General features: G+C 35.5%; 1 protein-coding gene across 1 annotated transcript in view; it reads right to left on the bottom strand.

Annotated features, from left to right (window-relative positions):
• LOC108316166 (coiled-coil domain-containing protein 171-like) overlaps window positions 1-1,137 on the bottom strand; it is a 102,856-nt gene extending 101,719 nt beyond the window's left edge. Inside the window, exon 1 of the mRNA XM_017545925.2 lies at window positions 661-1,137. Within this exon, the coding sequence (XP_017401414.1) occupies window positions 661-702 (42 nt within the window). The 5' untranslated portion in view covers window positions 703-1,137. The remainder of the gene's footprint in view (window positions 1-660) is intronic.
• Window positions 1,138-14,022: the final 12,885 nt, after the last annotated feature.

Genomic DNA, 14,022 nt, shown 5'->3' with positions numbered 1-14,022 from the left:
AAGTTTATTAGTGTACTTTAAAGTTATCTGAGGTCTTATGATTTTGGTATTTTAAGTTTTATAAGTGAAATGACCCAGTTTTCACATATTACAATGCTCATTAAAACTAAATATTAAAGGGTAAATTGCTCTTCAATAGAAAATACAGGTAAGTTTTAGTTTTGCTGAAATTAAATTACTTCATAAGAAAGGTTGTATATATTTTGGAATTAATATTGAGAAATTTCAGGTATCTCTCTTGATGTTTACATCTAAAGTGATTTATTTTATTATTTTTTCCCTAAAGTGACTTATTTTCAAACAATAAAGTGACTTATTTCTCAACAAACTGAGACTTACTTAAAGAAATAACAGCCTAGTATCTTATTGTCCTCTGCTGATAGGAAAGTATTTTCTTTTAATACTGTACTTTGCCATAAAACAAATTTTTCCTTGTTAAAAACACTTTTCTGGATTGTTTTAATAGGCTAGTTCTAGGCTTTAAAGAAAAAAAATATTTTATAAAGTGTATTGTTACATGATAGAAGAAAAATGAAGATATGCATTTATTTGCATCTCCTTTAAATTATTCACAATACTTTGAGGCTTTCATTCTCTCCGGTTAGTGCAATTTATTTTTCTATGTGTCTCAGTTGCAAACAATGTTATTTAGACTCTAACCTGGCATGCTACCACCTCTGGCCCGCCCTTGAGCCCCTCCATCGCAAAGGTCTCCAGGTGCAGTTTGGGTAGCTGCAGGGTGAAGTCATTCCTACTTGCCGCAGACCATGACAGCGAGATCTGATCTCTGACCTAAAGGGAAAAAAACAGCATCAATGGTAATTCCCCTTCAGACACATTAACTGGGATGAACTGGGTCCCCTTGAGCCCACTGAGTGGACTTGCATTGATCGCTGGACCTGAAATCCATGAATAAATTTAGGACTAATTGATTTTTCGTTGCAAATAAATCTCTAATTCAGAGTGCTGGGGGAGAATGCTAAGAAGAAAAAGCATCCTCCTGCTTGAAATGAGGGAGGGGAAGAAGAGTCACTGGAGCTCTTCTGATCAAGAGGTTTTGAATTATTTTTTCACAGTTCCATCCTAAAAAGAAAAAGGGAAGAAAAAACATTCACAAAGTCAAAAACAACAGTAATCTCCTAATCATTATCACCTGCTTAGTAACATGTTGTGTTTAACTGATATGAACTGATATATACTGGACAAGATAATTATTAGGAACTAGTCTTTGAAAAGAAAACTTCAATAATATGTACCCTAGAATTAAAACAAATATACTCAACACAAAAGGAGACTTAATATACAAGTAAAAGGTTTGTTTGTCCTTTTTACTCTTCTAGAATTGCAGGATTTTATTTAACTTGAGTTTTAATGATTGAATACATATAAATCAACACAGCAACACAATTTCTAAACAAAACAACAGATAAAATCAGTAGTATTTGTACTCTATTTTAAGTACGTATTCGTAAAGGCAACAATACAAACACATCACCGACATGGGAGAACCAATTCTCTAGTCAGCATGGAATCACATGCAGTTGATATCACACTGCCACCTTCTGGACAAATGAGAAAATATTCCTTATATAATATAAATGGAAACATTCAAAAAAGACATTATGGTTTCTAATTTCCAAACTTAGTAAAAGCCTTAAGAATCCCACAGTTTAGTTTGCATTTAAAATCAGTAAGCTCTTGTTTCAGTCATATAGTTTAATAATAGGAGTTTTCAATACATGGCATATTTTCTTTCATTATACTTGAATAGGTTTTAAAAATTTATCTATTTGCTACCATATATTTAACAAATATTATACAATTAGCTTAATGCCACAGAACAAAAAGTTTTTTTATGAGGTAGTAAAGGTTAATAACAGGGATAACTATAAATATTCATTAAATACACTTATATCTCTAGTTTTATCCAAGCAACTTCAAATGTAACTTGGCAAAAATATAAGATAGAAAATTTCTCCTTCATTTTTCTATTCTACTCGGGCAGCCTGTAAAACTGTTTGAATTATTTTTATTATCTTAATTAGCTACTTAAGATATATACACATTTCACAAAACTATCACATCCTATTGAGTTTCTTTAAGCCAGAAAACACACACAAACATATGACATCTTTAACTGTCCATGCTAATCTATGGGTATAAAAATCCTTATATGTCCCAAGTTGATCCGAAGACTTTCTGTCAATAAGAAAATGTCAAAGTGTATGCTATAAAACATACACTATGATATAATTTTTATAATGATGTGAGTACCACATGCATGCTGGAGTCCCAATTCAGAATGTATATTTATCTGCAACAAACATTCTCTAGAGTCGTCAATCAGGATAAGAATGCTGTTAAACTTACTTAGCATAACAAAATAAATCACATTCTACAAATACATTTGTTTTAGGTTTTATATTTTACATGTATGAATACCTTCTCTTGCTTTTTTTTGTCACCAATGTGCACTCAGATAAAAGAAAACATTAATGTGGATTAAGGTTCTGAGAATTTATCAACATCAAACCACTAGTGTTTTGCCTTCTACCCTTCTGAACCATAGTCAATAGATCTAAATATTTTACTGCACCCTGGCCAATTCATTGTTTGATGTTTAAAAACTCACCCAGAATCAAAGAAAATTTATTAAATTTGAGCCCCCAAATGAGATACTATTAGCTTTGAAAGTCAAGTTTAACTGCGATATTGATGATTCTCTTTTTTCTGTGACAAAATTCACTAGGGAAATCCTGGATGTCAAAGTACAAAAGCAGATTGCTAATACAGGCAAAGAGAGGGAGAAAAAAACCATACGCAATGTAGGTATAATCCACAACACAGTTCGAGCACTGAAGGTCCTTTAACCTGATTAGTATTAGGCACCATAATTCATCCATGAAGCTTGAAATACAGTGAACAGTAAGCCACATTTTATATTCTCTAAATAAACATTATGAGCAATGTTAAGCTGTGGCATCTTGTATTTAAAACTGATATATTGTCATTTCAATATTTTTGGTATAACATTACTTAATTTGCCAAATTAAATAATTCTTTATATTGAATTTTTAAAACTTGCAAAATGCAACTGTTTTTGCTATGCCTAATGACGAACATCATTTTAATAATATGCATGCTTTAATACTTTCATTTAATTACAAATTATCGGTTGAATGTTGACAGTGCGTGCCACCAAGAGTGAGAGATCCATGATATAAAATAGATGCAATATCACAAATACTTCTACTAAAATTTTAAGAGTTTTTTCCACTTTTAATTAAACTGAAACTTTGAGAGTAGGTATCTAAAATATTCTCAAATATTTCTAGGAAAAATTTTTAGAAAAGTCTTGTAAAAGAATTATCTATAAATTATTTTAATGAGTAAAGGGAGTGAAAGCATCGTGTTGAAAGAATATAAAATAGTGACACTAGGATAAGCAAAAATACAATCATGCAGCAAAGGAGAGAAAAGAAAGATGACAAGGAACAGGAAAAATAAAGGGTAGAAGGAAGAGACTGTTCAGAAAAAATGCAGAAGGCACACCTGAATTTCAAGTTGTGAACAGGGAGATTCTACACAGAACAGTAAAAAAGGACTCTCACCTTGTTGCATTAAATTTGTTCATGAAAAGAATAGAACAGGCAAGCTGAGAACAAAGTAACTAATATATTAAAAGAGAGATAATGTGGAATTTCTTTGGAAAATAGAGCCTATTAGATACAAAATTATTATTTTCAAGAATGAGAATCTAAAGCAAATTACTGTCAAAAAAGTTTTGAAGTAATATTAGAATAGTAAAATTATATTTTTCCTCAAAGGGAAAGTAAGTTTATCTTTTCAAGTACAGAGTTTAGTGTGAATTAGGAATAAAACAACCAGCAGTCACCTGCCTGTAGGTTAAATTATAATTTCAAATAAATTATAATTTCAAAAGTCAAACTTTATGTTTATAACACATTATTATTCATCATATAATTAAGATTCTATACCTCATTATTCTCATTTATTTATACATGTAACTGATACATGTATACAATGTTTTCCTTCTTCAGAATGCCTACAAGCTCATTTTTAACATATAATTTTTTCATAGAATTTCCCAATATAAATCTCATTATTAAATGTTATACCTTCTATAACATTCTTTAAAATCATGCAATATCATATTTTAAAAGAATTTTTAAAACCTATATTACTTCTACTCTAAAGTTTTGATTTTTAGAAAGAACAGTTTACTTACTCCCTTTCTTATTACATACTTTCAGAAAAGAGACATTTCTAATAGACATATTGTAAAAAAACAAGAGAAGAAAAATAAATGAAACTTTCCAAAAAGTCAAAACAGTGCCATGAAATATATTTATTTCAAGATAAATATCTCTTTAAAATATATTTTATTACAATCCAATTCTAGATTTAAGTAATCCACAAGATCAATACTGTACTATTCCTATTTCTCTGATTAGCCTTTACTTACAAGTAAACAACCTGTTTTCTAATTGTTATGCTCCTACCAAAACAAATTTTATAAAAAAGCTATTTGTGCTAGGTATCAACTATAAAATTAAATTAGTCAGTTTCAGAAAAATTGCTCACCTCCTTCCATCTTTTATCATGCACAGCTATAAATCCCTCTGGATTCCATCTTCCAATTTAAAAAAAACTCATGATTTACTAGCTTAGCTGTATTTTTACCAATAGGATACCAAGCCAGAAGATGTCAAGGTATATGTAAAAACTGAGGTAGACTTAAAAACATGTAAGAAGATGCACACATTGTCTGAATCCTGAATGCCTAGGAATGGCAACTGATATTGGGGCTTGGTGTCATACTTTTAATCTGCTTAAATTTTATTCGCTCCAATCTATTATGGCCTCCAGTGCTTCAAAATAAACCTTTTTACCAAATATATTCCAATGTGAAAACAGGCCTCTACAATATTTCTTATAATCTCCATTCTCATCATCCTGTGTTCATGTTGTACTTTGCCTCCATTTTCTTGCCCTCCTTTGTCCTACTCCCTCCCTTGTACTTCCTTCCATTCCCACTGATTATTTACTGCTTCCCCTTCTTCCTTATATTTTTCATTCTATGCACTAGAACAGCCTGCATACTATTTTTCTATCTAGCCACCAGAGAGCAGTGTACAGTCAGCACACTACAGCCTGGGAACCAAATCCAGCCCACTGTCTGTTATTATAAATAAAGTTTTATTAGAACTATACCTATTCATTTACCTATTGCCCATGGCTGCTTTCCTGTTACAATGACAGAGTTGAGTAGTTGAGACGAAGACCATAATGGTTCACCAAGCCTAAGATATTTACTATCTGGCCTTTACAGAAAAAAAAATGGTCATCCTCTCCTCTGGAGATACAGAAGAAAGATAATATTTTTATCATTTATTAAGATTTTTTTAAATGACTACCTCTCAAGAGAGAATCTACAATTTCTAGTGAGGCAAGCTTATATCGCCAATACAGGGTACCATCTCAAAGACACTTTCTGGTTCCTTTCTGCAATTTTTCCAGAAATTAGTTACCATCTCCTGATATATTTTCAAGTTTTATACAGTCTAATACACAACTTGACAGGTCCTAACTTTCCTGACCATAGCTAACTTTCCCAGTCATAACTACTGACTTATCCTAATACCTAATTAACATAAATTCTGGTTAAACAAGTAGAAGAGGCATACTGGAGAGTCTTTTGTAAATACAAAGAGAAGGCAACTAGCCAGAGTTAACCATATACTCTGTAATATACAGTAGCAAAAAAACACTATGCTTTCAGAGACTCTTAGGAAGTATGATCAGACAAGAATACCATTCTAAACTCATGAATTCTACAATGTATAAAAAGAGGAAATAATAATAATATATATATACACATATATGAAATTAGACAGTTACAAGACTCTGATATATGCTCAGTAATAGGAGGAAGGATCAAAGTGTGTCAATGAAATGAGAATGATATTCAGGGATAGGACAGTTATATATAAATGGATACTTTCCTCCTTTAACCTTTTCTTTAACTATTTAATTAATCAAATGGACAGATAGATAACAATACTATTTCTATTAGTAATAATATAATTAGTACCTCCAAAAGTAATTCATACTTTTCTAAGTTCAGTTGGCCCTCCATATCTTTGGGTTCCACATCCATGGATTCAATGATGAACTGTATGTTTTTTTAAGCTACATCTGTCCTGAACATGTATAAACTTTTTTCCTTTTCAGTATTCCCCAAACAATACAGTATAACAATTACTTAGATAGCACTTACATTGTATTAGGTATTATAAATAAATCTAAAGATAATTTAAAGTGTACAGAAGGATGTACATAGAATATATGCAGATATTGCACCATTTTATATCAGGAACTTAAATGTCAATTTTGGTATCCACTGAAGGCCCGGGAACCAATCCCCAAAGGAAACCAAGGGACAACTGTACTCTCCACACTACATCACTTGATTCTGCTCTCCACCTTGTGAAACAGTTATTGCCATCTCTAATATGAGAATACTAAGTCTAGTGCTCTTAGTGCCAAATAATAATGCATTTTAATATCAATATATGAACCACTAATAGTTGAATAAGTTACTTAAGATTTTGGTACTTCCACCTACTTTTTCTTTATATCTATTGTGCAGCAATCTTAGCAACCATGTTTGTTTCATAAAAGTAGTTTTGTGATAATTAATAAATATTAAACATCTTTATTTTCCTCAATAGTTTCCTTGAACCTGTGGGCATTCTCATTCATTCATATCCTGTCTCTCTCTGTCTCTGTCTCTGTCTCTGTCTCTCTCTCTCTCTCTCTCTCTGACTCTCTCACACACACATATGCAATGTGCACACATATGCACACATTATTACACTAAGAAACAAGTTACCTGTGTAGCAATAATCCTTATACAATGATCACAATGTCATAAGGGAGGATCCCCAAACCATAATGTCCCAGGATACAAGCAACAGTTCCCACTGCACTCCACACCTACTGAAAAGAGACCTTGACACTCTCTCAGAAGAAGCAGGCATTCCATTGGCACTGCAGCAAGCACAGAAACTCATAATTTGAAAAGTGGGAGGTAAGCAACTAGCCCTCTTTTGCTGGCAGGTTATTTAACTTAACCTAGAACTCTGGAGCAAAGCCAGAACTCTCCGATGACTGCCAGCTGCTGTCACCAAAAAAGAGGGCAAAATCCACCACCACAACCACACCACACATTATAGTTACATCCCAATTATAGAAATAAAAAAACTGACCTCTTGAATCAAATTATCAATCTGGCTACATCCCAATTACAGATCTAAAAATTGACTATTCAAATCAAATTATCAAGCTGGAAAATAGGGTAATTTAATCATGGACATCTTATAAAGGCACTAGATAGCATGATAAATCAGTGGCATAGGCTATATACCATAGAATGAGCCTCATAAACAGAGTGCCTTGACCTTGAGCTATTTAAACAAACAAAAAACACCACACTTCAGAATAGAATTGTTAACAGTCTTCCACACAGATATATTTTTTTTCCAAACATAAATCATTTTAAAGGATAAAGACAGATACATGCTGAAATTAGCTATTTAGATGCAGCTAAGCTAAAAACTCCTAAGCACACGTACATGATATTCTGTTGTGCCTTATCTTTAGTTTGTCAAGGTTTTTAAATCCCTCCTGAGCTGGAGTATCATTTTTAGCTTGGCTAGGTCAGAATGACACTGAACAATATGAATAATGACACACAAGACAGCTATATGGACAGGGTTGTCATCAGGAAGCCAGCTGCGTTAACACCTGTGTGTCCTGCATAGCTGATCTTCAGGAACCAAGATCAAGAGACTGAGAATAGAGAAGAGTTCAAAGATCATAAGTAACATTTAGGGAGTCATTGACGAGCCACTAAACATTGGGTTTTTTATAGGCAGAGGATCATGTTTCAACTTTTAAAATACTGTCAATTTCACAAATTAAAACTTATTCTTTGTACTCCTTATAAATGCACTGAAAACTAAAAATCAAAAATAACTGTATATTGTCATTTATTCTGGTTAATCATTGGTAATTTAAATTTATAAAATTATATTTAAAGATTTGGTTATACAGTGTCTTCATCCATCATATCCTGTTTGACACTATTCCATTCCACGATCCACTCTAAGAATAGAAGTAATCATCTTTCTATCTCATAGGAACCAAACTAGTCATTACATTACCTGCAAATTCATTGCTAGCACACCTCCTTCCTAGAGATATTCTGATAACTGAATTTAGGCTTCCTCCTCTATGTCTTGATTAGGCAAAGTGAAATACAGATGCTATTTTTAGCAATCAAATAAACAAAGCAGGTGACAATATCAGCAAAACTTCCATTAGAATCTAGAGATGGCTATAGTTACATGTAAAGACTATACGGTGATAAAGTTTGACTCATTCCACAAACATTCATTAAGTGCCTACTGGGTACTAGGCACAGTGATAGGTGCCGAGAATATAAAAATTAAGGAGACAGAATTCCATCCCTCAAGGACTTCAAACTCTAGTAGCATAATTAATCTCTCAAAATGCATTTTCTAGCCTCCCATTTATCTATAATGTCTTGTTTCTCCTGTCAATTGCTATACTGCCTTCTTTCTTTGCCAGAGTATTATGTTAATCAATCTCAAACCTTTATCTTCAGCCCTGACTTTTCCCTTGAGTTTCAGACTCACACATCCTGCTGATTATTCCACATTACCTTAAATTCAGTATTTCCAAAATAAAACTCATCATTGTCTCCCTTCTCCCTACTTAATAAAAATAAACATATTTTAAACAAAAAGGCTGCTTTCTGTATTCCCAGCATCCTTTAATGGTACCTGTGCCCCATCAGGGAAGACTCTTTCTTATCACCATATGCCACTTTGCTGAATAAGTTTCACATCCTTTCTTCCAATACCACCTACTATCTCTCTTCTGGTTCAAGCCTTCTCAGCCCCAATCTAGCTTAATGCTATAGCTTCCTATAGAACTGTCTATTCAGACTTGTGGCTTTTAAAACCACTTTTATTACTCACTATATCCAGTTTGCAAATCTTCTCTCTAGAGCTCAAATTTTATAAGGAAATCCAGCCATATCAACTCCTAGCTTAAACCCTAGTTTACTCCCCACTCCTTCCACTATATGATCCAAGGTTCTTAGCCTGACAAAAAGTCCTTCCATAACCTACCTACTACCTGCCTCATTGAGCTTCACCTCTTGCACTTTTTTTGCATTTCATGTTGAACTGAAAATATCTAGTCATTCATGCTTCCATGAACTTGTTGCTCATGCTACTCTCTTTGCTAACATACTTTCCCCATCTTCCTCACATTTTTAGGCCCCATCCATGCATTAGTTTTCTTCTAAGAAACCTCCAGGCAATCTGTGAGTTTTCTACGTATGCCCCATATGAGAACTGTGACACATACACACACACACACACACACACACACACACACACACTTGAACCTCGAACAACATGGGGGTTAGGAATGCCAACCCCCCCAGAGCTGAAAATCCATATGTAACTTCTGACTCCCCCAAAATTTAACTATGATTAGTCTACTATCGGAAGCCTTACTGATAACAGAAACAGTTGATTAACACATATTTTGTGTTATGTGTATTATATACTGTATTCTTAAAATAGTCTTCATCCTCATAATCTTCATGATGAATAGGCTGAGAAGGAGAAGGAAGAGGAAGGGCTGGTCTTGCTGTCTCATGGATACCAGAGTTGGAAGAAGATCCACGTATAAGTGGTCCCGCACAATTCAAATCCATGTTGTTCAAGGGTCAACTTTATACACACACACATACACACACACACTTTATATACAGTATAAAGTTGACCCTTGAACAACATGTAATAGACTCTAGACAATATATATTGTCTCCCCAGAGGCTATTACAGTTTCTGGAACATTATATGCCTAAAAATGTATTTGTAGAATTTAATTATTATAAATGTGGTGTTTCATGATGGGTTCAAGGTTTTAAGTAACTTTTCTGAAGAAACAAATCCAAAAAGATGTCAGCAAAAATTCCTGTGGCTTCCTAATTATTGTTCCAGTGTCACTTCAGTCTGATAAATTTAAAGGATTTATAGATGCAAGGTCTTATGGAGTTTTTATGATTTCTGGATTGTCATTTCCTGTTTTGTCTTTTAGATGATTTATGAAAAAAGCATCTAACACTTCTCAATGAATATTCTTTGGTACTTTTAAAGCCTGTATATTATGTCGTACATAGGAAACATTTTAGTTAATCTTCCCAAACTTATAGGACTCATGCTATGTCAAAAGCCTCAAGAATGCAGCCATTCTACTCATTCAACAACAGTGACTACAAAAATATTATTAGATTCTTCTTCGCATTTCAATTTTACCTAAGTTTTCTTACTTTTACTCTTAGCTGCAGTAAACTGACGTATCAGTCTCTTAGGCACTTGGTTAGTATCTAGTAAATACTTATTTTTATCATACCTAATTCTAAATAATCCAGACATTATCTACCCATCTAGGCATTATCCTATCCTTAAATTATTTTAATATAATTGTTCTACTTTCCCTTTACCTCACACAATATAAATACTTAAGTACATTTGGAGAGGCTCTTTTCAACAACAAAAAAATTATGTATGCCAAGAAAAAAGAAAGCATGGCTCATTTTCAATAAAAACAGAAATGAATAGAAACTGTCCTTGAGGAAGCCTAAACATTGACCTTACCACACAATTACTTTAAATCAGTTATTTTTAATACACATATATTTATAAGAAATCATGTACAAGGAACTAAAAGAAATTACGAGAGCAATGTCTTCCAAAATTGAAAATGTATATGAAAAGTGAAAGAAGTGAAAATTTGGTGGTGGTGAGGTGAGGGTAGTTAAAAAAAAAAAAAAACCTGTCAACCAACAATAGTATTTGTGACAAAGGTGTCCTTAGAAAAGAATAAAAATGACAGCAGCCACGTGGTGGAATAGGATGCCCTGGACTCTCCTTCCCCAATGGACACACTGATTCCACAGCACATATCAATTCCCTTTATGGAAATTCCAGAAAGTAGCTGAAAGATTCCTGCAACCTGAGCAACAAGAAATCAGTCACATTGAAACCACTGGGAAAGCTGAAGATGCTCTCTAATCGTAATCCCCACTCCCAGCACAGCACCATATTATCAGGAGGGAACTCTCAGCTCCCAACTCTCTATGAGAAGGGAAGGAATTGGACTGTGCATTCAATGTCCCACTCTTCTGAGTTCTATCTAAAGGATTGGCTTTTGTCTCACCTGTGTTTGAGAATTGATGTGACCCAACATATGCTAGACCCACAGAGAAAAAAAAGGTGGTGGTTTCGGCTAGGGCACAGATATTCATAACCGCTCTCCCATGACTCACCACAGAAAGGACCAGTGAAAAAAATCCCCAGCTCTCAGCCCCTACCTTGGGAGGAAAAGAATTGGGCATACATACAACATTCCAACTTTTCCATGTATTACCAGAGGGTAATATTTCTATCTTTTGTCTTGCCTGTCTCAAAGCACTGATGAGGCATAGCCTTTAAGAAGATGACAGTTTGGACTAACATAGAAGTTTGAGAGCCCCATAGAAGCTCTGGTTGAGTTTACTGGTGAAGGTCTTCTCTGAAACAAGACCAATCCTTGAAGACTGAGAGAGATGGCAGGTTCTTTCTTTTTTAAAGCATAGATACCAATACAAAGAGTCAAGGAAAATGAAAAAACAGAGAAACATAATCAAAAAAGGAACAAGATAAAACTCTGGAAACCAATACTAATGAAATGGAGATATATCAATTACCTGAAAGAGAATTCAAAATACTGTCATAAAATGATCGATAAGCTCAGAAAAATAACATATGAAAAAAGTAAGAATTTCAGTAATAAGAAAATTTAAGAGAATCAAACAAATATTAGGGCAGAATAATATAATAACTCAACTAAAAATTCAAGAGGGGTTCAACAGCAGACTAAAATGAGCAGAAGAAAAAAATTGGTGAACTTGAAGATAGGTCACATGAAATGATCCAGTCAAAGGAAGAATATAATAATAGTAATAAAGAATAAAAACAGCTTAAGGGACTTAAAGGAAATCATCAAGCAGACCAATATATGGATTATAGGAGTCAGAGAAAAAAAAAAAAGAGAAAGGAAAAGGACCACAAAGTTTATTCAAAAAAATAATGACTGGATGAGGATCCAAGATGGCCGTTTAGGAAAAGCTAAGGATTGCAGCTCCCAGTGAAAGCGCAGAGGGTAAGCGGATGCTGCATTTTTATTGCCCACAGACTAGGAGATTCCCAGGTGGAGGAGCCCCACGAGTCGCCAGTGCAGCTGTTTTGGCCAGCGCAGCTATGTCGGCTGGCACGGCTGCTTTGCCCCGCGTGGCTGCTTTGTCAGCGCCCCGGCGCAGCGGTTCTACATACAAAATACACTGGTTCGGGTACCCTTTTGGCTGGTGATTGGAGCCATGGGAAGTCACCCATTCATCTGTTTAAAAAGGGGACTGAACAGGGAGCCAGGAGAGGAGATTCCAGGGCAAAAAAAGTGCCACGAATCTCAGTGCCACTGTTTAGGCCAGTGCAGTGAGTCACCGCAGGGGAAAACACACAGAACCCGGGGCCTCTTCAACAGGCGACTGGAGCACCAACTTTAAAAAAAAAAGCTCTGAAGCAGGGAGCCAGGCGATCAGGCTCTGCTGGTCCCACCCCTACAAAAGAACAGCAATCAGAAACTCTCTGGATTGAGAGTTTCACAGCAAGCGCAGCTGAACCCAGGATGGTCGAGCTCTGTGGGGGAGGGGCGTCCGCCATTACCGAGGCACTCCAACACTATGGAGGTAGTCAGCCAATGCTGAGGCAGCCTGCCATTGACAAGGCAACTCGCCATTGCTGAGGCAGCCCGTCGTTGCCGAGGCAACCTGCCATTACAGAGAGAGTCCACCAACACAGAGTTGGGCCACCATTGCCGAGGCAGTTCTAACTACACCCATATAAACAGGACTGCAGGGGAGTTCACTCGGCAGCTGGGCGGAGCCCACAGCAGCTCAGCAAAGCCTCTGCAGGCAGACAGTGACTAGGCTGACTCCTTGCAGGGCAGGGCAGCTCTGAAGGGAAAAAAAAGAAGGCAGCAGCACAACGGAAACTCATAAATAAAGTCCTATTTACTGGGACAGAGCACGTGGGAACAAAAAGCAGTTTTTGAGTTGTGCTGCAGCAGACCTAAACGTACCTGCCCAGAAGCTCTGAAAGAACAACAGACCTCACAGCTCAGCATTTGAGCTCCTATAAAGAACAGACTGTCTCCTGAAGCAGCTCTCTGACCCATGTATATCCAAAGAGCCACCTCAAAAAGGAGAGATCAGACTGACATTTGCTGGGTCCTTCTGGGACAAAGATAGCAGAAGAAGAAAATTGGTAGCAACCCTTACTGTTCTGCAGCTGCTGCAGGTGATCCCCAGGCAAGCAGGGCCTGGAGTGGACCTCAGCAGTCCTACAGCAGAGGGTCCAGACTGTTAGAATGAAAACTAAGAAACAGAAATAACCTCATCATCAACAAACAGAACGCCAATCTGAAAGATTTGAGACCCAATCTGAAACCCAGCAACTACAAAGTCGACAGGTGGATAAATCCTTAAAGATGGGAAGAAACCAGCGCAAAAACGATGAAAACACCCGAAACCAGAACACCTCTCCTCCTACAAGGGATCACAACTCCTCACCATCAAGGGAACAAGGTTGGAGGGAGAACGAGTGTGATGAAATGACAGAATCAGACATCAGAAGGTGGGTAGTAAAAAACTTCTGTGAACTTAAAGAACATGTTCTAACCAAATGCAAAGAAACTAAGAACCTTGAAAAAAGATTTGACGAAATGCTAACGAGAATGGACAAAATAGAAAGGAATATAAGTGAATTGATGGAGCTGAAAAACGCAACACGAGAACTT

This window comes from Cebus imitator, unplaced genomic scaffold, assembly GCF_001604975.1.
Source record: "Cebus imitator isolate Cc_AM_T3 unplaced genomic scaffold, Cebus_imitator-1.0 Scaffold183, whole genome shotgun sequence".
NCBI classification, from domain to species: Eukaryota; Metazoa; Chordata; class Mammalia; order Primates; family Cebidae; genus Cebus; species Cebus imitator.
The sequence above is the reverse complement of the archived record's forward strand: the minus strand, read 5'-3'. Positions and strand labels throughout refer to the sequence as shown.